The sequence below is a fragment of the Anas platyrhynchos genome, chromosome 4 (assembly GCF_047663525.1).
Source record: "Anas platyrhynchos isolate ZD024472 breed Pekin duck chromosome 4, IASCAAS_PekinDuck_T2T, whole genome shotgun sequence".
In the NCBI taxonomy this organism is placed as follows: Eukaryota; Metazoa; Chordata; class Aves; order Anseriformes; family Anatidae; genus Anas; species Anas platyrhynchos.
In genome coordinates, this window is record NC_092590.1 from 37,298,890 (window position 1) to 37,326,074 (window position 27,185).

At 39.7% G+C, this 27,185-nt stretch overlaps 1 protein-coding gene across 4 annotated transcripts in view; it reads right to left on the minus strand.

The window, feature by feature from the left end:
• ARHGAP10 (Rho GTPase activating protein 10) overlaps positions 1-27,185 on the minus strand; it is a 143,489-nt gene that overhangs the window by 97,473 nt on the left and 18,831 nt on the right. For 2 of the 4 annotated variants that reach the window (XM_027456676.3, XM_027456677.2), the window contains 2 exons: positions 4,346-4,441; positions 4,196-4,257 (listed from right to left, as the gene is read on the minus strand). In XM_027456676.3, coding sequence (XP_027312477.1) covers positions 4,196-4,257; positions 4,346-4,441 — 158 coding nt within the window. Of the gene's footprint in view, positions 1-4,195; positions 4,258-4,345; positions 4,442-9,952; positions 9,993-27,185 lie in introns of those variants that run through there. The other 2 variants (XM_027456678.2, XM_027456679.3) reach the window with 2 other exon arrangements.

Sequence of the window (27,185 nt, forward strand, 5' to 3'; positions counted from 1 at the left end):
ATGGCAGAAGAGCAAACAGCAGCAGCTTTAAAGGAAGAAAATGCAGAAACTGATGAATGGATCAGACATTCCAGTTCCAATCCTCCTAAGTCCTGGAATGGTATAGAAGGTAAAACACTATGAATTGGTGAAGAATAACAATTTCCTGTTTGAGATCAGCATCGTAGCCAACCTCCTCTATTAGTTTTTCAACCCACCCCACAATTTCAAAAGCAAAGGTGGTGACCTGGTCTTAACAAATAAACCATGAGAAGAACAAGGAAAAAAATAGTTGAAAAACTGTTGAGAAATAGATATTTGGCTAAGAGGATGTTTGAAGTAGAATCTAGTTTCCTGCATGATCCAGTTTTCAGTAACAATTTGTGGAATGACTTACAAATAACTCCACCAGACTAATGTACATATGGAGTGACTTAAATCCAAGAGAAAGTGTCAGAGCTTCAGAAAACGGGACTCCAAATAATTTTGACATGAGAGATGTCTAAACTACTTTGAAAGGGTAGCAGTCTTCCAGCCTTTGGAAGGGTAACAGTGAAAATTCTCCTATGAAGGAAAAGTGATGAGTTTTACTCCATGAATACAGTAGAAAAGGCCAAAAAAAATAAGTTTAATTTGCAGTAAAAGGAGACAGGACAGATATCTGGGGAAAAAAAACAAAATAACAACTAAACCTCAGAGTGAAACTAGAAATATAGTTTGTCCCTGAATTTAATTTCTTTTTTTTTTTTTTTTTAAAGAACGGTTTAGACAAGCACTTATCAGGGATGATCCAGGTACATAAGACCCTACTACAAATCACACCTCTGAAGGGCTGCAGGCAAAATCCATCCAACTCACTCAGCGCTGACACAGGAAAAAGCTAATGGGACAGGAGAAGAGCCACTGGACAGACCTGAGAAATCACTGGACACAGCACCCAACAGGGAGAGAAGCTGACAGAAGTTACTGATGGTGCCATGAGGGCTGCCTGGACTTAACCAGCATGGTTAAGGGGAACTAAGTGAGAGACAGCAGAACTCCGCAGGCAGCTGAGTAAGAGGAACACTATAGATCTCTGAGGGAGTGGAAGCACGCAAACATCAGGGTCACAGCAACAGAAGTACCACCCACTGCTGAGATAACTGAGGGAACAGTAAGAGCAGCATCACATTTGGGCATCAGTTACCAAAGCTAGAATCAGCAGAGAATGCTGGATAGGGGCAGGTTGTTCACCTGGGAGAAGACTGGTGAAAGAAAGGGAAGTATAAAAGGTGGTAAAAAGGAAGGCCACAAATGAGGAAATGGAATAACCACACACCAGTCATGCAATCAGTGCTGTCAGGGGATGCCCTACCCCCAGGAGGTGCCTACCATCAGCACAGCCTAAATGAGGTCAGCGAGCCAAATCTGTTGTTCCCACCACATCACAAAGACTCAAACCTGCTTCAGTCAGGAGAACTGGGGTTGCGGGAGGGCTGTTGCCCTCCCTGCTGTGTGGGAGAAGAGCTCGACAGAAGGACTGAGCATCTTAGCATCACTGCATTGGTGCCTGCTCATCCCCAACCTTTTCCTCGTAACTTGGAAGGGTCCCATTCAACCCTGCACTTCCATGAAACTGCTGCACTGCCAAAAGAATGGAATGTAAGCTCTAGAACTCTACTCATCCTTAACACATTAAAAAAAAAAAAAAATCACTTCCAGAATATCCTCAGGGACAAAATGACCTCTTTCCTCTCTGCCTTGAGGAATGTCACCAAGCTATGGTGCTATGGAAAAGCGTAATTTGTTTTTATCTTGGCCACTCCGTAACAGCTCAGTGGAATGCTTGGATTAAGGCTGACCTCCCCTTTCACAAGCCACTAAATCCTTTGACAACTGGGACATGATTCTGGCAGCCTTTGGAAGGGGTGGGAGAAGTCATACAACCATGAAGCGTAGGACTCAAACATCTGAATTAAATTATTAAATATCCACCAGATGAACACTTGGTAGACAAACAATAACCAAGTGAATTTATAGTAAACACTAACAAAGTTTTATAGACTCTAGCTTCTTCACACATCATACTTTCTGAAAAACATGAGAATTATAGGTGATAAGGATCTCATTTCACATATGAAACACACTTGAAATTGTATTTAATTTACCATGTGGGTAAGAAAAACTTAACCTTCTTCTCAAATGCATAAAAATTAAAATGCACAGCAATATCTGAAATGCCTTAAGTTTCATAATTATTCATGGATTTCTTTAGGCTTATTTAATATGACTGAAGTTTCTCATCTGCAGCACTTAGAGCACTGAAGTGCTCTAAACACTGCAGCACATTGAGCCTGAAGTGAGCAGTCAGAAACCTCCTGGTCACCTTCAAAACAATCAGGGGAAAAACACTCAGTAAACAGCTAACATGAAGGAGACTGGATGCTTTTGAAAACAATCCTGCTATCATATTTACATCTTAATAGAAACTGTTTGGATCTCTGACATGATTCCAAACATCTGAGTTCAATTTGCCCTCTTATTCTCCATGGGAGTATCCCTAGAGTTCATTTCACTGTTCAAACACACACTGAAAAGTCAAAAAAAAGTCAGAGCAGCAGCTGAAAATGATCTTCACCAATCACCACACAATCATTTTCTCAGAGACTTATGCCCACTGTTGTACTAGCTGACTCTAAAAGCGATACATAACATTTCCAAGATGACAGATGCAGTGAACAGGCCACACATCTGGTAACTCAAAGCATATCGTTTCTGTCTGGAATTAAATATTTGGCCCACCATATTTCATACTCCCCAGTTGTTGTTTTTAATCCAACTACCACTGTTCTAAAAGATACTGCATTTCATACTTTTCTTATCAAGAAACTTACAGGAATAAGCTTTCAGTGTGATAATACCTTCTGTGTAAGCATGGGCAGCATACCAAAAAATTAGTAGTACTGTTTTATGGCATTCAGGCTGAAAAACAGAAGTGTTTTCACTATACAGAGAACATTGGATTCTGCAAAGCCTACTGTGTTGGTAATCTGTCACTGCTGAAGATCTATTGACACCATCATTGAAACATGCCACATTACTCTCAAGTCCTCTCCAAAACCTGACATCAAAATACAGACTGGAAAATAGCATGACAGGCTAGGAAGTATTTTTCATTGCAGAAGTTTCCCAAAGAATTTCACTAATTAGATGTACGTAACTTCACTAAAATAAAATACAGGAGTGGCTGGCAGGAAAAAGCAGAGCAAATGCTGTACTTCAGAATTACAAGGAACAAAAGCAGCACTATTACATACTGGAGCAATCCCTACGATTTGGCAAAGCAATTCAAGATACTGAAAAGTTGTCTCATATATAAAGACACTATTCTGCAGTAATTTGCAAGGAACCACACAGCCCTTAGCCCCAACCCAAATACAGTTCCATATCCAAACAACATACCAGGACATAATACCATAACATCAATATTATTGGGCTTAAGACTGCCACAGATAGAAAAATCTGCAAAAATTTTTCACCAGCTTTCTTGCTTGTCTACATCCTCCTACACTGCAGGCAAATCTTCTGTTAGGAAATTAAAACAGCAAAGGCACATTGTAGAGCTCTTAGCCCATGGTCGACATGCAGCCAACCTGACCCCAATCACACTAAAACCCTAAGCAATCACAGATATGTGAACAAACACTCCCATCTACACAACCGAGCAACTAAACGTTCGCATACGCAAGTCTCCATCAGACTGCCTGCCTATGAAGAAGAGGGCTGTAAATCTGTTACTGCATCCAGCCAAGAGACTGTATCCCAAATACACCTGAATCTTGAAGCTGGTGCCACAGAGATCCTGGATCCTAGTCTGGCCGGCTTCCCAATCTCACATGTCCTCCTGCACGTACTATTGTGTCTTCCATTGTGCTTTTTTTACTGTAACAGGTAAAAACCACCATGGTGCTTTTAGACTTCACCCCAGCCACAACTTGTTGGGGTACTACCATTTTAAGCCAATTCATAATTATCTGTCGTTATCACGATAGCCTTCTTTAAGAGGTAGCTGCTGCCTCTAATTTCAAACTACAGAGCAAAGACTGCACAGTGAGAGCTTCCCCTGTTAAGTTATCAATATGAATGGCCTGGTGGTTAAAAAAGCAGCAAGCAACTGCAACTCTCAGCTCATTCCTTGCTACACAAACAGCTTTTTAAAATGTTTATTGAAACTCACCAAAATTTCTCTTTGTTCTTCCAAATTTTTTAAAAAGTTTGAAAACTCATGAAGTGATGCATCTGTAATACAAAAACAGAAAGAAAAGCTTAATCTCATTACCAAGATGTCATGGCAAAACATAGCCATTTATAGTCACTTCTTACCTACCTATACATCTTTCATCATCTGTCTCTGCATCACCAATGAATTCAAATTTAAAGTCTCTCAGAGAATGTGCAAATTTTCTTTGGGCTGCAGAAAGGTCTGGAAAAAAAAAAAGAACAGATTGAAGGTTAGAGAATCATTTTAAGAAGGTTGGAAAATCCTCCTATCCCTGATCAACTTTTACAAGGAACTCTAACAGGTCTGCCTAAGAACATTACAAGATGCATCAAGTATTGCCTAAGCCTCTTCTGGTCTCATCTGGGAACTTGTCATACATATTTCTTTATACAAGGCCACACATTACAGAGCAGGTATGATCATGGATATAGTATCAGATCTATTCTTATGCTTCACTACACCACAATTAAGGCCACAGGCCACACAAACAGATCTGTAACTACAGAAGTTTAAGCCACAACATGGAGTAAGTTGTGCCAGCAAAAGGATTCTCTGCTAACCTAAACTTGCTAACTCATTTGCTAACACAAACACAGATACTAGGATTTCATACCTACTTCACATAGATAGCTCTGCTTGTGAAACGTTATATACATAAACCAAATTATGTATTACATATATAAACCAAATTTAGAAGAATTACTACACTGGAACTAGAAATTTTATGGACTTAAAACTATGCCAAAAGTTGTAGGCACAGCATTAAACTTATTTTCATATTATATATTTTTATTATTATTAACACATTTTTCTCCACCCAATTTTATTTTATTGGTGTTGGACAATTTGGGGTCAGAGGGCTACATTCTACTTCCCCCAGGAAGTAATCATATTCTATATTCAGCTACAACATCAGCTGAAGCCCTTGTTAAGATTTATAACACCATGAATAAGCATTATACACTTCTCTGTTGTGCTGACGTGCAGTTTGGAAGTGTCACGGGTTCTGGAGGGAAGGAATTGCTCAATGGGAAAAAAAAAAAAAGGATGTGTGTCTTGGTACACTCCTACTCAGTAGTAAAGGTTTTACTCGCATTTTTGTTGTCCGCCAAGGTTAAGGACAATGTGAAATGTTTAGTTAATCTATAATCTTTTTCATATCACATGCAGTTCTAAAGGGCTAAGAACAACTCTTAGCACACTGGCTAAGCATTTTGTTCTTTAATATTAAACAGGAGCTAAAAGAACATAAGTGTTTGGTTTTTTTTAAATGACTATGTCAGGTCCTGCATGCAATGCATTGTATGTTGTATGTGTCAAGTTGAGTACAACTTCGGTGTACAACGCTGCACCATAAGTTCAATTCAATTACTTCAAGGATTGAATCACAAATACTCTACAAACAGCAAGACAACCTAAAATGAATGAAACGCTTTCTGATCCTTGTCATTCCACCTTCCCTTCTTCTCCCCCATTTCTCCTTAATCCTTTTCTCACCTACGGTACAACAGCTTCTTCCTTTCAAAGTCACACTGCCAGGTATTCGCCTCCCTTCTACAGCTGCTCCTGAAGCCCGTACACATACTTTTCAACCCAAAAGCAGCAGGATGCTGCTCACTAGCTAAAGCTTCTTGAAGGAAGGATAAACAACATAATTCCCATCAAAAAGGAAACACTGATATTTTAAATCAAAGGTCTTGTGGGCTAAAAGGCTGTTCCTTAAGCAGACAGAAAAGGAAAAATATTCTGCCAGCTGTGAAAGGATTAAAAGTTTAGAAAAATAAGTTTCTTAAACATCTAATGTTATGCTTATTTGTGAGCCAAGTCACAACACAACGCTGAAAAGAGTTTATTTGTGGGAGAATGTGTCCAGCAACCCACACTCTCCCAAACCTATTTAATTTTCTTGAATCCGATAATCCCCTGCCAAAGCCCTGTCATATGAGAGCTAGCTCCATGCTGCAGGATGGAATTGTTTATTCTGCTTCCCCCTTTTAGAGGTGAAGTGCTCAAATAATGTCAAGCACGGTACGCATTAAGGCCAGCATGCCCACACACCACACTCCCCAAAACCCCCTTCCCAGACTGCAAGGCTTCCAAAACACTGCAGCAGGCTCCGGGCTCTGCCAAGCCTTACCAGCATGGTGCGAGACTGTCTCCTACATAGCTGTGCATCTCACCTCCCCACCGAAGGCCACCTCTCTGGTAACAGGGACAGCAGACAGAACCTGTGCTCACACCCTGATGCTTTCGGGGGAAAAGCCAACATCCGGGGTCAAGTCACTGAGTTTTACCAAACCTGCTAAGGGACTGGAAATTCCTACAGCAGGGTTCGAGGCAGTAACCTTTTAACACAGCAAAGCTAGATTTGCAGAGTTCCTGTATTGAAGTCATGAAAATACATTACATTTTTGCAATATCCTTCCACATATGATCTCTGTGAAATGTTTAAGAACTGTTCCATACAACTTTGGGAAGTATCTGAGTGTGGGTGGAAGCTGGGGGTTTGGGACACAGGAAGATGACCTGATGGGGTCAGAAAAGCCAGTTACTGATCTCTTGAAACAACATTAAGAAAAGACAATGAAAGAGGAAGAGACTTTGACAGATTTTAAGAAATTAGCACTTTTGATAAAGATGAGAATTACTGAAGCAAAGTAAAAACCAATCACGTGTTGCAAGTCGTAACTGGGAAGAAGCAAACCTCCTGACTGGGGAAGGACAACTCAGTCATTTGGTTCAGACTGCTGCAACAGCCAGAGTCCCAACTGCTGCCAGAATAAAGAGATATTTAATCCTGCTTAGTCTGCATGCGTTAACTGCAAGATCCGTCACCCAATGTTTTATATATCATCCATCAATTTTCTTTCATCTTGGCTAAACTTACCCTTAAGTCCACATTCTGTTTTCATTCCCTATGCCAAAATAGGGCAGGGAATAACACAAAACTGGTCTAGCACTTTGCTGGGCAGAACCACTGGTGCCTAGCTATTTACAGGTATGGAAGTCTCTGCTCTAACTCTTAGTAAAGTAAAAGCAACAAAACAGCATCAAGTAAAAATAGAGGAAGTATTTGAGAATGGGCAGAATGAGAATATGGAACTTGTTTTGCAACACTGCAGGAAAAATAACAAGGATGACAGCTAGACTCAAAAGGAAAACAACCTCGTGCTGGATTTCCTTACCATTTAACAAACCATGGCCCAGGAGAGACACCTGAGACCATCTGTAGTCCAAACTTCATTCTGGGGCTAAAAGCAAAAAACTGCTCCAGCCTTTACCCTTATAACTTCCCCATATTCTACAGTACATACATAACAGTGCACAAGTATTCATGAAACCACAAAGAAACAAAAACAAGCTACATGCTGATACCCATGTAAGTACTATACCCTCTTACTACTGCATTATGATTTAAACGCTGATTATTGCTCCTTAATTTAGAATTTTCACAAATGCATCTCAGCTCTCTTGTTAGCAGACTTTTACTGCAGCAAAACTGTTCACTTGACTCTCACAGAACCACCCGGTATTGTTCCACATCAGCATCAGAGGTTGCAAGACCAGTATGTGCTATGAAACAATGCAAACATAGATGGATTCCAGCTACATACAACAGTAACACAGTACGTGAGTGAAACACACATCAAATAGCACAGCCATTTATGCAGCTTATCAGGATAACACTGGTCTACCAAGGGGAAAAAAATATACACAGTAAGAACTTAGGAGGCCAGAAAGCAATTATTTTATTTCTTTTAGTTTCCTTATTGAACACAGTAACACCAAATTGAGAGGTATTGCAAGTGGTAAGAGGGCTGTTGAATGCTGAACGCTGCTGCTAATGGTCCAAAGGGAAGAACAGGGTATTCAAGATCAAACAGCATTTAAATATCAACCAAACACTAACGCTATTTCCTGAGTAACATGTAATCCTGGCAAACTCATGTGGCAGACTCACCTTAAAAAAATAATATGTTGAATGTTCTGAAGGAAAAAGACTGAAGAAAGAAAAAGATTTATTTTCAAAGGCAGAAGAAAAGAAGGGGACACAGGGGCTTTTAATTTTCCCTGTTATTGTCCTTATCCATTGCATTCTTTTCATGCTTAAATACAACTACTTAAAAATACACCAGAAGGGCCAAAAAAGCTTCCAGCTCTCTCCCTCTTCTTTGGAGTGCTTTTGCACCAGGCTCCCACACCAACACTGTGCCAAACATTCTGCACCGTGCACGCTGCCGGTGCCCCACACTCTTATTTTTCCATTTGGTTCTGGAGGAAAATATCTTGGTTTCTTATCAGAGCTGAGGCGAGCCAGTGTGACAACACGAGTTGCTAGGCACTGGGCAGCCCTCACTTACAGCACCAGACTCCAATCACCCCACTTGCTCCGAGGTAAATACTGTATTAACCATCTAGCCTAAAGCTGTTGTGCTGAGTGAGACAGTAAAACTATTTCCTAGGGTATCCTAAACTTCTGCCATACAGAAGTCATCTTCAACAGCCCTTTTTATTAATGTTTTCTAGAGTAAAACACAGATTTCTACCTCCAGCTTCACTTTTACAGGATCACCACAATTCTTTAAGAACTGGAATTACATCTCCTTTCCTCCTCTCTAACTACAAATCTTCTTTACGCTAGCAGAAATCCTCCAGCAATGACAGGTTTACAGCCACTTTGTTTAACATGGGTTCAGATTGCTCTGCTCTCTTTCACTAACACTCTCCTTGAGAGCTAAAAGGTTCGCGGATACCTAAGATTTACCTACCAAGCTTGTCTTCAACTTTAAAGATTAATATTAAACTTCTCGACTGTCCTCTGCTACTATCTTCCTCACAGTGGCTGAGATCAGGCAAGCTACACACGCTCTTGAGATGGGCAAGGGCAAGCAAAGAGCCAGGCTTCTCCAAAAACGTCAGCAGCAAATGAAGCAGCTTCAGCAGAAGAGAGCACTTGACGTAGTTTGTCCAAGAGCTGCCAGATGAACTTTTGTGACGTTTTGTACAAACTGAGTGCCATCTCAGTGGTGGATGGGCTCTGTTTCTTTTCTGTGTCCCCTTTAACAGTGAACAAGGGATCTAGTACAATCCACAACAATGAGAACACGAACAGGATTTAGTTATTACCTTAGTAAGATGGGTAAACAAGATTTACTTATCAACTTAGCAGATGCAAGCTGTGGCAGATTAAGAGCAGTAACATGTTCCAACTCCCTGAAACTAAATAAACTTTTTGTTATTCATTTTTATCCAAGTATATTGAAAGAATCACCAAAACAGAATAAAATTACAATAAAGCTAAAATACAAAGTTATTGATTCCTCTCCAAAAGACAGAAGGAAATCAAGTTCAAGAACTAAAAGATTCCTGGAGTCAAGGTTTAGCAATGTCACAGTACCTGTGAGTTTCTGAAAGCTTAGCAAATTCAGGTGTGACGATAAGCAATCAACTGATTACTGACTTGCCAAGTAGCTTTTTTTTTTTTTTTCTCCACAGCACAATACAGTGTGAGCATTTTGGGGCCATCCCACACCTTTAAAACAAATAAGAAAAGCCACAACCCCTCCTCATTTCAGTTCAATGCAATTAGTGACACAACATTCTTCTGCTGTTGGCCCAGTGAAGCCACCTTTCCAGCCACAGCCCCTAAGCACTCAGCAGTCAATAGCTTCACACTCTGCATTGACATGCTCAGGCCTGAGACCAACCTACCATCGCCACACTCAATAAAAAACATCTTTCAGCTGACATCTTCCCCCATTAAAACGAGCAGCCCTTGGCAGTCCTGCTGGAATCACACCAATGCCACCATCTTTCATCTCCTCTTCCCCTGTTGCAACCTCCTCCGAGTTCTCCGTGCAGTTCTACCAGCAACATCTACTACAAAAAGAAAGCTAGAGAGGATTAAAAACAAAACAAAACAAAAAACAAAAAAAAAAACAATGCTGTCTACTGCAAACAGCAAGGTAATTTAACAAGTTTTCAGGAGAAAAATCAAATAGTTCCCCACTGGTCTCCAAAGAACATAAAGAGCGATTACACCAACGTCGTGACATGTTTATTATTTACCAGACGCCTTCAAATTTGGTGTCAGGACAGAGTTACTCTACATCAAGTATAAAAGCACACATACACACACAAGGGGGAGTTTAATTTTTCAAAATGTAACTAAAGAGAGGAAGAGGTAACAAAAAGCAACAACATTTTAGAAAAAGTCTTACAAATCTTAACACTAAAGAGTTTGTGTTTCAAAAAAAAAAATTTCCATAAACTTTGTATTTTAGCAAACTGAAAAAAAGGAAACTGCAAGATTAAAACAAAAACCAATCAACCTTAAAGTAACTTACATGCAAATATACAAGAACAACAACTTTAGGCATCTTAATCTCTAATGGAATTTTCTTTTCAACTCATCACAGACAGCAATTCATGTTGTCCTTCTGTTACCCTAAAAATCCAAATTATTTCATGACTCTCCCAACTACTAGCAACGAGAAAGGACAGGAGCCAAAAAAGAAAAGCCTGCTTTTATTGTTCAAAGTAAGAGAAATAGAGAAAACTGGATACTGGGAAAATAAATATTCCTTAAAACGATGCCTCTGTTAGGAACCGACTGGCCTGCAATGTTTGTTCCCTGGTACTTGACATTCTCTATTAGCAGCTTTAGCCCATGTTGGGATGATTATTTGTGGCGTAATTATGCTATAAGTAAACACAGGCTATTTAGGCAGATGGTTTCACTAACTGAACATAACTTCTCGTATCTGAACTAACCACAACTGAGCAGCATGACAGACCCATTGCAGCCTTCTCCCCACTTCATAAGAGAGAGAACCACCCAGTTTTTGCAAGATTTCAATTTATTAGCTTACTATTTTATGATTTTCCTTCTTTCAAGTCCATAATCCCATACTTTAAGCGTCATTACTCTCCACATTAATTAAAACAGACTTGTTAACAAAGCTTTCAGATTTAGTATATTCCTATTATTACAGGCATACAAGGTGTTTTAGACTGCATAATCTCAAAGCATCGTGTTCTCCTAAAGGAAATATACAGCATAACCTTCAACAGTGAAAACAGACTAAACTCACTTCTCTCCTTTCTTCCCTCACAAGAGCAAGGGTACCACCTCCAGATTCCTCTACATCAAGAAACAAACAATTACCTTGTTAATTGCCATATGCACAATATCACAAGGTAGCATCTGGTGTGAGTAGGGACAAACTGCCAAATCATCTCTCCATGTCACTCCACGGCACCACACCTTCCTGGGCTCTGGTTATTTGCCTTTTTTTTTTTTTTTTTTTAATCTGGATCTTTGAATTCAAAAAGCCAGTCCTACTCCAACCTGCCAAGTACATTTTCCTCTTTTGTGTCAAAGGTGTTTGGCACAACAGCATGCTCAGATGTTCACTCTCCTAGGGCACCTCCAGCAGCCCTCACAAAAGCACACCCCTCTGCCAGCTCAGATGGTGACTAAATTTTTCATCTCTGCTCTTCAGGAGCATAGCCAAAGTTACAATTCATGACAGAGAAAGGTAAGCTGTGTCCTTAGCACTACAGCCCTCCCAATAAATTAATCATTTCAGGATGGAGAAATATTCCAGCAAGCACCCTGACAGAAGACCTGCATCTTAAAGACTGCTGAAGGGTCAGGCAACTATGATGGAAATTATTGTGGAATATCATAAAGGAATTAAGGGAACCACAGCCATCTTCCTGAGCCTTACAGCTTCCGTGGCTCTGACAACAAAACAGACCAAAGGAAGAAATAATTTGGAAACTAAGGAGTAGGAAAAACAAATTTGCAATGCAGGAAACTGAGAGGAAGTTCTACCAAATTTAGACAGTTCTCCAGGAAAAATTAGCATTTCAGGAATCGCTGCAGAAGTTCCCCTGTATCACACAGCACCAAATGGTAGCAAGATGGACAGAGATGTTATGCATATAACCTATTCCCAGAAGAAAACACTACGCCAACCCAGAACCAAAAGTTTGAATAAAGGATACAAAAATGGTGTCAGAATCTGCATGCGATTAAAGCTTTCACTGGTGAAACGTTCTGTGATTCCTTCAGCTCTACAAAGAGCACAGATCTGGGAACTCTCTTTCCAAGAGCAGACGAATTAGAGGTGAAAAAGATATATATATTCTCAGAGATCAGAATTTTATTATTAAAGATGTATGAGTTCAGGAGGTGAGATTGCAGTTTTTGCTAGAAATGTCACTGATAGAAGTGAAAATAAACTTAGTCTTCTATAAGACACCTTTAACTGTTAAGTGGAACAGAAACTTAAGTATGCTGTATTCTCCCATCCAAACTGTTGTCAAATACCACACATTTCAAGGCCTCTCTGCATTTCTTCACGGTTTCTTCATTCATATTTATTCTGTAGGCTAACTATACTCTTGTTTCACAAACCTTTCATATCCCCAACTCAAGCTACTGACATCTCAAGGACAATTTGCAAACAAGCAAGGATGTTCAGCAGCAAGCAAATGAGAAGACCATACTGTTTAAGGATGAAGGATTGGGCTAGGTAACTGAGAACATTCTCCTCAGCTGCGAAACTCTGTAAAAGAAATAAAGTAGTTACAGTCTAAGAATTGTTTATTGTACAGATACTTATCCAACATCAGCATTTTGAATGTTTTAATTCTGGATAATAGCTTTCTTTCCCGGACTTATTTTCCAAACAATAACTGTAATGTTTATGTAACAAAATATTTTGCTGAAGTATTATTTTGATTGCCAAAGAAAAGACCAGTTCACTTTTAGGTGGACACTTGGTTTTGCCACTGTATTCTTTAACTTATCCAAGCGTACGTGATGCTGTCTCACAACAACAAAAATCAAATCTATACACTGAATACTGGACCCCTCTCTGATCTTCTTAAATGAAATGCTCTCTGAATTCAGAGCACTTCACTTTACAAAATCCAAATAACCAACAGGGCACATTTATTTGATTTCTTCGGTCATCAGACTTCACTTGTGGCAGCAAGGTAACGTTAGCACAGCAGAAAGACTTGATCCGTCAGTGGAGGACACAGATTTTCCCCTCCCAAGAAAAACAGACTGACTGCATTATTTGGTAGTACAAGTCAGCTTGTGCTCTCTTGAATCTTGACGTGGTAGAGAAAGTTGCAGGGGGATCACAGCCAAGTCTGAGAGAGGAAGGTCACAGCAAGCATACCAGCTTGCAGGTATCCCATGTGCCACATTGTTGCTGAGCATCAACATCACCCTAGAGTGTTCATGTCCAAGAACAAGTTCCAGCAAGACTGGGATTTTTTCCCCCACAGCAGCAAGGGGGAAAAAAATGAAAAAAATAAAATGCGCAAAAAACACCTGCACACAAAAAAAACACAAGAGTACATTTTGGAAAATGTGCCAATTTAGCACATTGCTACACAGACAACTTAAAACCCAATTTCAGAAGGCAGAATTTAAGAATTCTGGCAAGATGCACAGACTTTTTCTTCCACCCTGGGCAAGCCCGGGTGAACCTTCGGCATCAAGGAGGATAGGATGACCTCAGCAGGCTCCTGAAGAGGGAAGAGTTCAAGAATAACTTTGCTGTAGCTAGACACAAATGAAACGAATCCAAATTTTTGACTGAGAAACAGCTGGCAGCAACTGTGGTGCAGAGGACAGCTTGTACTTATTATGTCATATATAGTTTCCAGAAAAAGCACTGAAGAGAGAAAAAAAAAAAAAAAAAAGCTAAACTAGATGCCCAAATAAAAAAGGATTTTACTCTGTACTGTTCCAGAACTGTCAAATGAGAATTTTAAGCATAAGGCATCATAATATTTTTGTGTAAAAAAGAAGTTTTCCTTATATATCCATATCTGATAGGAGCTGTATCTGGCTGGGCCCTAGTGAAACCAAAGCTCCTAATTAGGTCAGATGAAAGCCATGTACATACGTGCAGCATGCTCTAGCACCTGTATACTTGACACAAGATTCTTCTAAAGGAGTAACAGCTGAAAGCATTGAAATGCCTGAAATATGAAGGTAAAGGATAATCCTTCCACTCCCCTTTACTGCTTCCTGTCGCTCTTGTTCAAGTTGCTTCTAGAGGAAGCCCCAGATGCTCCAGCATCATATCACCAGACAGTTTCTCTGATTATTCCAGTTTATTTGCCTGGGAAGAAGAATAAAGTTATTGCTCATGCCATCAATAACCAGTAACAAAGCTTGCCAGGAAGTATTTAAGTATTCAATTATGTAGTATGGTATATGCCAAAAGAAGAACTTGACTCATCTCTGTTCTGGATAGTTGTGCAATATTTGAACTCTAAATGTAACAAAATCCCTTAATCCTTCTGTCAGTTTTGGATTATGAACTTTACACACATCCAATGAATCAGTTACAGAATATTACTATGTATGTAAAGGAGAGACAACTTAACTCCAAAGAGGAAAAAACACTTGACCTTAAAGTTACTGGCACACAAGCATGTGAAAGCCTCACTGCTTTGGGATTTCAGTATACTTTTTCAAACTGAGATCCCCATCAGGATATCAGCAACAACTGGTTCCTAAATAAAAGATTACTAAATAATCAAAAAGAAAAAAGAACAAAAGCAATTTAGGATAGCTAGTAGCAACAACCATAGCCCCCTGAGAAGCACAGGATTAAAAAAACACACACTCCTGCACAGCTGCACCAACACATCCTATAAGCAAGGAAATCCATTTGTTTAGTCTTCTAATGTAACTTTCACATTTCTGTTTTCAAACAAAAGGAAAACTCACAATAGATCACACAGTAAAAGCCTTTATAGATTACTTACATCCATGATTTGACAAATATTAACTTGTTTACCAAACAAGTTAAATGTTTCTAAATAAGCATAACGTGTGTAAGAGTGAAATTACTACATAACTTTTTTTGATTTGTGTATAACTGTTTTAGCCTCACTGCTAAATGCTCTGTATTTCTGACGTAAGGTGTTTTCAAGAGAGATAAGATAACACAGTTTCTTGTGTAACGTCGAGCAATGCTGTGAAAGGCAATGCGCAACCTCCCTGAGAAACTACCACATATTTCCTGAACTAGAAGCGATTATTCTCACCACTTTGATGAAATGAGAAACGCTTTGCATAACAGAATATGAACAGGAGTACAAAAGTCAGTTGTTCTTGCTTAGTGTTTGTGTTTCATTGATGGAAGCTGAGGGAAAAAAAGAGCTAGCATTTCCAGAAGGGGGAAAAAAAAAAAAAAAACTGTTTTTTTTTTTTTTTATTGTTTGAATAAAATGTTTGGATTTGTAATGTTTTTGTTACCATTTCTGGGGCTGGCATATTACTATGCTCCAGACAATTTGTTTGTAAAAGAAGAGGTATTGATTTTTGCTTTGTGTCCCTCCCTGGAACCACTACCCACGGTTTATATTCAAGTACTGTCCCCAGCTATTATCAGCCTTTGGATCTACAACTTTACTTTGTGAGTCTGGACAACTTCAGCACAGTCAGAACTTCAAATGTATGCATTAGAGCAAGTGACAAGCAGAAAAAAAAATTAGCAGAGAACTAAAACTGTTCTATGACTATCCACAAATGTCAAATTAAAAATCTAAGCATGAATTTCCTCCTCTAAAACAAAAGGAGGTGGAAAAAATGCATTCTATCAGCCCAGTAACTCATATGAAGAACTGTTTAGGCAGAAACAATCTATTTTACATGTATAATTCTCACAGAAGAGCTTCAAATTTCAAGGATGCTATCAGAAATTATTATAATAAGAGATAAAATATGCAACAATCTGAAGGAAAAGCTTCATTTTTCACCAATGAATATGCTATATCTGTGGAATACAGGAAGGAAGTTATGCATAGCATGCATACACCATCGTTTGATGGAGCAAAAGCCAAAATCACTTAAAATTAGTTTAAAAGAAGAAAGAAGGCATGTCACAATGTCTGTAACATTTGATCAATGCTATTCTGCAGGAAAACTGCCAGCAAATCTACCAGAAAAAATGCTAATTAGAAAGTCAACCAAGACCACAAGACACTTAAGGGTTATCCTCCAGAGGCAGAAGAGAGACCTTGAGTTCAACAACTGTCAAAAATTCTTAAACCCAACGCAGTGCTAAGAACAAACAGGAAACTCATCAGCAACGCTTCCTAGCATCGCATCCTCAACAGTGCATAACAAGCCCCTTTACAGGGTAACTGTGGCATGCTGGGGAAGTGGCCTCCACGAGGAAATGTCACCTTACCTCCAGCTCCATTTGGTACCCGGCATAAAGCTTAGCATCTCTGACCCCACCGAAGGGAAAAAGGGAAACTGCACTCATCACCGTCTCCCACAGGACTCTACCACATTGAAACATAAGAAATTATACTTTATCTATCAAAACTCATCACATGAAACATATGCTGAAATTATCTATTAAAAGATTATTGCTCCTCTGTACCGCAGAATTATAAATATATGCTTCAGTACTTCAACATTTATTTTGGTAATCAAGGAAACAGTGAAATACCCCACTGGTAAAGCATTTAGTGTAGAAGCAGGCTGAGGTCTGGTGATGACAACCAGGAGAATTCACCGTTTTTTCTGACATCTTCGGAAAATCCACAAGATGTATTATCCAACTGTGCTCAGAAGGCTCCGGGGTTAAAAGGCTGGCCTGTCTGATTGCAGGCTGACCGCTGGACACTCACCCGCATCACACGCTAATTATTCAGCTCGAGACTCTAGGATAAACTCCGCATGTCTGTCGTTCTGCACTTCAGCTGTACTGCCTTTACAGCTCGAGCTTTAGCACTCGCTGGTACAAACTGTGCTGGCGGCTCAGAAAACTTTAAATATGCATGCCTTTTAAATCAGATTGTTCATACGCCAAGCTTAGAAGCGAGCAGAAAACAAGCAAGATGATGGAGAAAGGCAAGTAATTAACTAACAAGCCCTGACACCAAATGAATGAGCAATTTGGAAGAAAAGGACAAAATGTGAATTATGATGACAATTGGGGGGGTATAATTGCCTAAGCACGTCTAAATTTTACCAAGCTAATAGGAAAGACTAGGTTGTCATCTTCGGTCTGTCCCACCCATTGTTCTCCACGCATTATTAAAAGAAAAGAAAATATTCAAAAGCAGTCAATTTATGCAAATGCCACATTTTACCTCAGTTTATTTATCTATAGTGCAAAGTCAACAAGAAAGCAATTTTTTGACAGATATTTCAGTTTAAAACAGCTCTTTCGTGAACTGACAAAAATAATAACCAGATTTGAACAATTCATTTTCTGTGGGTCCCACTAAAGGGACAGGGCTTTAATACTCTGAAATCTATGATTTGAGATGAATGTGCAGTGCTTCAGTCTCACATGACCAGCCTGCACCTTTTGAAACAATAACATAGGTGATAAGCCTGCTACGTGGAAACTACTCATTTCTGCAGAGAAAGAAAACCATAGGTAGTTAAGAAAAAATATGCACATAGGTTTGGTTTGTTGTTGTTGGCTGTTTGTTTTTTTTTTCCTAAAACCCTTTTTCAGTGTACCATGAACCTTAAGAAAAATACGCACTTCATTTTTTGAAAGTATACTCATTTTGAGTCACTGAATCTCAAGTCTCTAGAGGAAAAAGGGTTAGCAGGATAAATTGACTGTTCGCAGGGAACTTACAATCCAGAAATCTCACTACACCAGCAGTGGGATCCTGGGGTTCAAGAGAGAGAGAGAACCTTAATGCAGCAAAGCCACATTTAAGACATACTTCAGTGAACTGAATCACAACACACGTGCTGTGACACTCCTGTTATTGCATGCTTCTGTAACAATCTATAGGTTCTCTCTAGTTTAGGGAAATTTATTTTTGCTGTTATCTTCTAAGGAGAGAAAATAAAGATAAGGGGGAACACCACTTAAACTATGAGCTAGCCTGGATAATGAATTATGGAATGGTTTCAACTGGAGGGGACCTTAAAGAAAATGTAATTCCAACCCCATGGGCAGATGAAATCATAGCAGATGGAACCACCTTTTTTAATAATAATAATAAAAAAAAGACCTCTAATTAACACAAATAACAATAATGGTCATCAAGGCAGACGAGTACTTAAATCTTCCTGAGAACATGTAGAAGTACATATAGATGACGGTTAATGTTTCTACAGAGCTCCTTTAAGCATTAAGAAGAATCAACCTGAAAAAGAATCTAATCTTGGGGCTGGGGGAGGAAGGGGAGGGAACCAGTTCTCTCCCTGCTGTTTGATTTTGTCTTTTAAATAAAAAAAGACACAACAAACCTGTGACTTTGAGAAATCAAGGAGTGTCGCAAAGACTTTGTTACATAGATACGACTGCAACAGCAGCAAAACCATTAACAAATTCTTCCCAAAGTTCCTTATCAAAACACTGAAATTAACTATGAAATAAGAGTAACTTGAACAGGGAGGAAAAACCCTAAAATTAACCTAGATAATGAAGTCAACCACCATGTTTCAACAGATACGGGAGTGGTGTAGTTATTTGACAATGTAAGGTACCTATTTCAGTTTTCCTAAGTCAGACCTTTCAATCTGACTCCTCCAGTAGCAGTGTGTTCCTTCCCACACTCAAGAAAAAAAAAAAAAAAAGAAAACCCACAAGTCAAGCCAGGATGAAAGAGGCACTTCCTTCACACTTGCCATATAATCAAAGTCACAAGCTGAAAGCAAAAGCGTGAAAGGCTGCCTGCCACTGCAGTGGTTACTCAGCTAGGCCAGGACACAGGACAGCATGAATTCTGGCTACAAAACACTCATCTCCCCCTTCATTAAGTGCTGAAGCTGCAATATCATTAAGATAGAGAAGTTAAGTGCTTAAGATGCGATGTCAAAAGCTGCTTTTCAGGTAGAAAATGCATTTCTTGTCCTAGCTGATTAAAATAATGGTATTCTCCTGCTGTCTGCTCTCAGAAAGAAAAGGCACTCTGTCATGGTAGAAAGCAATACCACCAGAACAGCTTGAACAAGTTCTGCAGCACAAGACAGCAAGTGGAAAGGCAGGCATAAATGCATTCCCTGCAGAGTTTGGTCTCCTGTCTCTCCACCAACAAAGCCCAGTCTTGCTCGGCAGCCAACAGCTACCACAGTGACCATCTGGGATACAGAGCGCATTTAATCCCATCCCGCTTTGCCAGGCGTTGCCGTGATCTGAACATCCCAGTTTTAAATACACACACACACGTGCATGGTATGCTCAGAGAAGCTGTGGATTCCCCATCCCTGGAGGTTCAAGGCCAGGCTGGATGGAGTATTCTTGATCTAGCCGCGGTTTGGTGTGGCCTCCATTTTTTCAACTGAGCAAGCAGGCTCCTGGAATCTGCTCTTACTTCTCATGGGCAGTTCTGGATGGCTAACTGGAAAATGCCTGAAGAGCATCTTTCAGCTTTGGGAGCAGCTGGCACCTTCAGCAGCACGCTTCCAGGCCCTTGGACCACCACTGCCGGGTGCTGCCACGTTGAGCTCCATCCCGCAGCAGCACCACGAGGCTCCCAGCAAGCATCTTCTCCAGTCAAAACCAACCCTAGTTTGGAGGGTGCTGCCAAGAAGTTAGCTATCCCACGGCCAGCTTTTGAAAAGCTGCCAGGAGTTTTCTATAAAAAAAAACAAAACAAAACAAAAAAAAAAAGATGCCAGACAAATCACATACGCTTTCATTTGCTCAAACCTTGTTTTGGATAACTCATGGCTCGTTTGCCACAAAAGGCGATAGGATCAGGAGTCAGGAACCCCAATTTTGTCTCTAGTTTCTGACGCACTGTTAGCGTAGTCCCAGCACTACAAAGTATCTATAAAATGTCCATTAAATAGAGACTAAAACAAAGAAGCTAACGTCATTCAATCTACCATGTGTGGATGTAAGGCAACAAAACAGGGAAAACCCTAAAGCATTCAGTGAATCTGTTTGCTAGGGACAGCTGGAAAGGCTGTCTTGATTTCAGTACAAAGCAGGAGCTTCTGACCTCCTCCTAGAGATGTCAGAGCAGTCTCTAGCACCGGCAGGCTGCAAGGACACGAAGCGGTGCACACACAGGACCACCTAACATGCTGCATTGGTATTAGCAACCACCCTACTAGGTCACAGCATTTCAAGTGGCATTATTGCTTTAGAGAGCAGCAATACATTATTTTTTTATGATACAAACTATCAATTTCACCATTCTGCAATATTTGTCCACAGTAAGTCTGTTGATTTCAGTAGCATTATCTGGGCACTAAAAACCATAGCGCCAGTTCTGAAAATTAAGTGCAAGCTTTCCCACACACCACTGAGTACACTTTGTATTTTACATTTCTTATTTTCAAGTAGTTTGGAAACAATAAGGATGGCTGACACATTCAAGATTTTTCATTTGTTTCTTAATCCATTTGCTAGTCATTTCTGTCAGATGGGTAAATTGTGAAAGAATTGACAACCAGCTCTGAAATAAACACAGAAAACAAGATGTTGGGTCTCAGCTTCATGCTTTTTCTTCTGCTCTTCCCAAGCAGACGTTCTCAAATAATGTTGCAAAAAGTAGTGAAAGATCAGATAGCATAAAAACTGCATGTTGATTTTGTTATCTAGTCCCAGTTAGCACTGAAAAATTAAAGTTCAAACATATATATAACAAATGATTTGTACAGCAAGTTCCCCAATACATTTCTTCCTTCATTTAATGTTTCTTCTTGATTCTAGATTTTATACCATTTTTTTTTTCCCCAAAGCAGGGGAAAAGAAATGTCACGTTAACACATCAGCTGTGATACTCAAAAAAAAAAAAAATTGAATTCTTAAGCAGCATTAGGCTTTGCAATCTTTAGTCAAACTCAAGAACTGCTATTTTCTACTTTGCCCATTTAAGCCAGCACTTTTGCATGACTTGCAAGAATGACATAAAAAAAAAAAGACAAGACAAATCTTCAAACATCACAATGAAAAGCACCGGTGTAAGGTTTAGGCTGTTCCAACCTGATCCACATTGTTCTGAACACATCCAATACAAGACAGCACAAAGACTCAGCACCTCTGCTGTTCTTACACACTTTGCTGGGGAAGACTTGCAGGCAGGCAGAAGAGAATCTCTTCTATCTGGACAGGAGAGCAGACCGGAGAGGGCAACGAGGGGCAGATCAAGCAGCTCAGTGCAGCTCAGCAGCACAGACCAGGCTTCTATTAGAGCTATAGAAGATTTGTACTAACTCTTACTAATATCACAGTAATATGGGGTTACCTGCTTTAAAAAAAATAATAATACTAATGATAATAATTGCAACATCACGGTAGTGTAATTTCTCACGGTCCTGCACAGATAAATGCCACGCTTGCATGAAAATCCCAGGCACTATCAGAGACAGAAGGTATGAAAAGAACATTAAGCTCTTAATGATGATTAGCTCCAGCAACTAAGGCTGCTTTAGGTTTGAATTGGTGTTTTCGGTCAGGATTCACCCTGCAGATACAGCTTGAGAGCTGCTTGCAAACCCCAGGGTTGTGATTCTCCAACTACAGCCCCCTGGACCTCCAGTAACCCGCAAGACCTGTTAGATGCAGTTCACTGAGGCTCCGCAGAGCTACGAACAGCTCTACCCTCCTGTCCAAAAGACCAAGGTCCGTGAGAAAGTTTGAGGGCAGACATCAGCCAAAACAAATGTTGAGCAGTTGCTTGTGGTAAACTCCACATGGAGAAAAAAAAAAAAAAAAAAAAAAAAAGGACACACAGACCTGTAAGTGCCACTCAGCTCATCTTGTGACAAGTGTTTCGCAACATTACTTCAAGAGCAGAATTGCCAACTAAGAGAAATGCAACAACCAGGTTCTACACAGACCTGCTGACTCCTCTTTACCTTTGCTCTTACTTGTGTTGACTGAGTGCAAGATGAGAAAATAGATGACTGCCCGAGAACAGGTACCCAGGATCTCTGCAGGCTGATAATGCCCTCCAAACCAACATTATGAATCCAGTTCTCCAGAAGCAAGAGATTGAGAAAACTAAGGTTTTTTTCCTCCAAATGAATTCCAAAGAGAATATTTGCAGCTATATAGCACAAATAATTACTAAGACGGATAGCTAAAAACAAATCTGTTTCATTACACGCTCTAGAGTATCAGGATGAGTTATGATTTGTGTTAGCATCACAACATTACATTTTAGTCAAACATGCAGTCCAAATAAGAGCTGAAACTTTTTTTTAAAACATTTTATTTTTATGACACTGGAATATACCACCAAAGCATGATCCAAACATGAGAATTACTCACATATGGCAGTCTGAGAGAAACCGCACACCAGAGCTGTACTGGTGGGATGGCAGTCACCTCGTAACTGCAGTAAGAGTCCTTGTACCACAAAACACGCAGGACCAAGCAGCTCACCCACACCACTTGCTCACTCATTCATGCAGGTGAAAGCAGTGCCGCAGCTCTGAGGAACAGCACACACGAGCCCAGCCAGTTATCTTGGTGCTGCTTTAGGAAGTAACATGAACAGGTCTCCTCCAGCACTGTTGGTTTACACTTCAAAACTAAAACACTGACAACCTATGCTTTCATTAACTGCTGTCTTCTTGTTCCTGGAGCATTTAACACATTAAAAAGCCAGGGCAAAGTGCAAACTCATGATGATAACCCCTACACACACAACTGTAAAGTACCTGAGCCATAGAAAGGCCTGCATACACGCAGGAAGAAAACCTCCCTGACCAGGTTCACCAAGTATTTGCAAAGGCAGATCAAAGAAAACAAGATAGCGCACACTGGAGAGAAAAAAAAAAAAAAAAAAAAAAAAAAGAAAGAAAAAAGTTGTTTGAAACAGAGTTTACATTTCAAAGGATATAGAGCTGGAATAAATGCAGAAAAGCTGCTTTTTGGTAAGTGCCTAGATAGAGTATTTCAGAGAGCATCTATAAAGTCTTTTTATCCAATACTTCCATCCCCACCAGCAACATTCAGAGATGAGTGCAAATAGATTTCAAAAAGAAAACAGATCTTTTAAAAACACTGACAGAACTGAGACGCTATTTTGAGTGTAACAAAGCACGCTGGTGTGTGGCACCAACAGCATTTATTTTCCAAGGAAGTCTGCATAGAAGAAACAGTGAGTTGGTAAATTAGGCACAATAGCACGTTCATCTGAAGCACCAGAAATGACTGAGCAACGTGCAGCACTACCTTTGTTTCCACTACTTCCCCCATGCATAAGTGCAATTCCACAGCTAAACACAGGACCGGTATGTGAACAGCCATCGCTGGGCTCATGCAGATTCTGCAATCATGGGAAAAAGATGGTTGAGGAAACTCAGTGCCTGAAGAGGAAGCAACTCATCGCGTGCATTCTTTTACAAGCCACAAAAGCAAGCCATGCAGCAGTACTGCAAGAAAAACTGGATTCAAATACAAAGCAAGTTTAACCAGCTGTTGATTAAAGATAAGTCTTGAAGCCACAGCAAGACATACAGAGAGGAGGGATGCCCATGGCATCATTTACAGTTGCTAAGAAGCTGGCAAAAAGCCACACGTGTCAGTGTCCTGCGCACACACCGTGTGGCTGAGCCTCCCTGGTGGGACACAGCCCTGCCACAGGGCTGGGCCATACATTTTTCCCAAATCTAGAAGGTACCTGAACACTGTATGTGGCAAGGGTCTGTCGGGATCCACCTGCTGCAAGCTGTCTGTCCGGCTTCCAGCTGCCTCCCACAGCCTGAGCGTCCCACGCCTAAAGCTGTTGTGGCTACACGGGAACTTTGAAGGAGCAGGGAGCAATAATTTCACACTAAGGCAACGATCTGAGAAATTTTAAGAAAAATTAGATCAACTGTATTTCTACCAGCCTTTGAGTATAGTGGCATAAATTGTGCTTAAAAGGAGAAATGAATTAAGTTGAATATGTTGAATTAGGAAAGCTGGACTCATGCAGAATAGGACTGGAAACTGTTTTACCTTCCAGCCCAGGTACAGACTTCGACAAGGTCAAACGCTGTGCCCGACCACCAGCCATTACAGGGGAAGCCTAGGGTATCAGCAGGGTAGAATTGTTACTGAACGGCACGCAGCAGTTCAGTTAGCCAATTCTCACTCTCATCTCTTTTGTTACAGATAAACTGATAATGAAGCAGTGTACACCTGTTTCACTAGAGTATACTCACATTCCTATTCACCCATTTCTTAAAACAAAGCGTACAACTTAGGTTGCTTATGTTTTAAGTAGGCCATGAGTTATTCCTCAAGAAAATGACAAAAACACAACTAAATCTGTGAAAATAATCTATATTAAAAAAATAGCACTTCCAGGACTGAGGGAATCTATTATTGCAGGCAGATCAGTCTACAGGCACTGGCATAATCCCAAATGTAACCTGGAGGGAGAGCTATAACAAGTACTTAATCAGATGCTCCATTATAAGAAATAGATAGCCACTATAAATCTTAACCACGATGACTCAGAACAGCAAGGTTAAAGCAGCAGCAATTTCAACTATATATAAAAGAATTAGTACCCTCATCACTACTCATCTTTTCACTCATTTTAAATGTCAGATGAGCCAAACGTAATATAATCTCATATTAATGCGAGTGTCTTAGTGTATAATTTCATTTTGTTTCCCAGCCATCTTTCACACTGACATTTTTCCTTCCAGATTTTTCTTAGATTGTTCTTTTCAATAGTTCAACAGAAGAAAAGTGGATAGTGGTAAAATTTGACCATCACATCTTAAAAATGAGCTCTGTTGCAGTTTATAGTTAAGGTCTATTGCATGGTAACTGGAGACAGTTTGGGGAATTATTTATTATCCAGATCACCAAATTTATCTGACCTAGAGCACAAGCAACTAACCAGATGTTTAATCCTCCAGCTGCCAAGTTCTCCATCATGCTGTGAAGGCAGGCCCATCAAGTAATATCGACATTGTACAAATATGCAAGATGAACAAGTCAGTATTTACGAAGAACTTGTAAAAACTAGCATTAAAGGGAACCATTTTAGTAATGAAAGCTGGAAGCAGTTTAACTTGATCAGAGCTGCACTTTTAAGTTCCTCTAGAGTTTTCTAAGAATTAGCCTTTAAGTAGAAAAAGAAGCTGTCATCAAAGTTTCTATTCTGGTATACCATCCTGTGTCACTGGTACACTGTATCCACTTTGACAGCAAACTACATATGGAACTTCTACAAATGCTGGTTATTGCCTTTTACAGTACTGATATGATTCAACTAACTGGGGGGAGGGAAATATCACTAGACATCAGGCAACATGCTTCCCTATCCATTCTGCTCACCCTCTTCATCACGCACAGATTAGATATTAACTGGCAAAACCAGATGGCATCATAGCACTTTCCAGGATATTTGGCAAGCAACCTTCAGGAAAGAAGGGGCTTGATGCTTCTAGAAATAATGTTCTAACAATTTTTTACCACTAGGTCTCATGAGGATCACTTCTTCGTATCAGTACTTACTACTTACATACTAATGAGAAACTGCCTTTCCCTCAGAAATTTGTTTTATACTTGGAGGAACAAAAAGGAAATAAAGAGTCAAACTACCAAAGAAATTAGAGGGAAACAAAAAAGACAAAAGGAAAAACCCGAAGAGCTAACAGTACACCAGGGAAAATAATCACAGCACCAATTACTGTGATGCAGCTTAAATAATATGCCACGACACAGCCAAACGGAACAAATGGAATAAGATGCAAACATTTGTTCCAATTTATCTTCTATTTATTTGAAACAGTGATGGGGCCTGATGACTCAATAAATCAGAATTAACACTTTTTCCAGCAAAGCTCAACTAACCTACTATCAGCTGGACCGAGGGAACCTCACAGCGCTGCACCGAAGCAATTGAGCAGCCAGATTTGTACAATAAAGAGCAGTGTGTGAGTGCCAGGTTAACAGTTGGAAGTTGCTTTAGACAGCTGCAAATCTAGCTTTCATTTTGGCATTCTTTGTGCTTTCAAAGAAAAAAATGCTGCTGCATGCAACACAAATCACAAGCTCACATTTTTTTCTTATTTGCGTTTTCCATATTTGAAGTTCTACTTGACTGCAGTAATTTCATAATCCACTCCGTAGCTCCAAGCAAAACATTAGCAAGCAAAGTTGTTTTGCTCAGCTTGTGTGACTCCCGCTACCTGCAAGACTATGTAATTCAGAAAAATACCAAAGATGGTTCCTTATCCCCTCTTTGCTTGAACTGTAAACTTTTTGTTTTGAGCTGGAAAAGAAAAGAAGCCACAGCCAAACAAATTATAAAGTGGAGGAAAAAGGAATATAGTCAATTGAGCAAATGGCTAGCCTAGAAGCAACCACAACTATTTCTGGCTATATTCATTTATCCTTTTTCTTGCAACAATGCACAAAGTCTTTTCCTCTGTTAGTGGGAAATTAAAATAAAGGAAATCTTAAACCTAGAAACCAACACACGTACCATGCAAAGACCTTTTAAAAGGAGAGGAGAAAGACTCTTTTCTCCAAATTGCATCATATACTTATCTTCCCAACATCTCTTTGACATTCTTTGACAATTATAACATGAATAATTACCAGTTGAATTGCTTTAAAGCAGTTCTCTTTTATTTATTTGCAAGTATATTTTTGTTTTCCACTATACATCAGAAAGTGTTCATGTGCATGACACGAAGGTAATAAGGGAACAGAAAGTAATTATTTGTGCTTTTTCTTAAACTTAAAAGCCAACATTTACACACATCTTATATTTCTTCTACAAAAAAAAAAAAAAAAAAAAAAACAACAATGCCAATAGAAGTCTCAGGGTACGACAAGACTTCCCCTGGGACAGTAAATTATTTTGGTCATGATGTCTGCAGCTTCAGCTGTCAAATACATGAATATTTCTGCACTTACACTTCAATTGTTTTCTCTTCCTAAACTGCTTTCTTTGTCATTAAAGAAAGCAACAGCAGCACCTAAAATACTGCACCTAAGTGTTACTT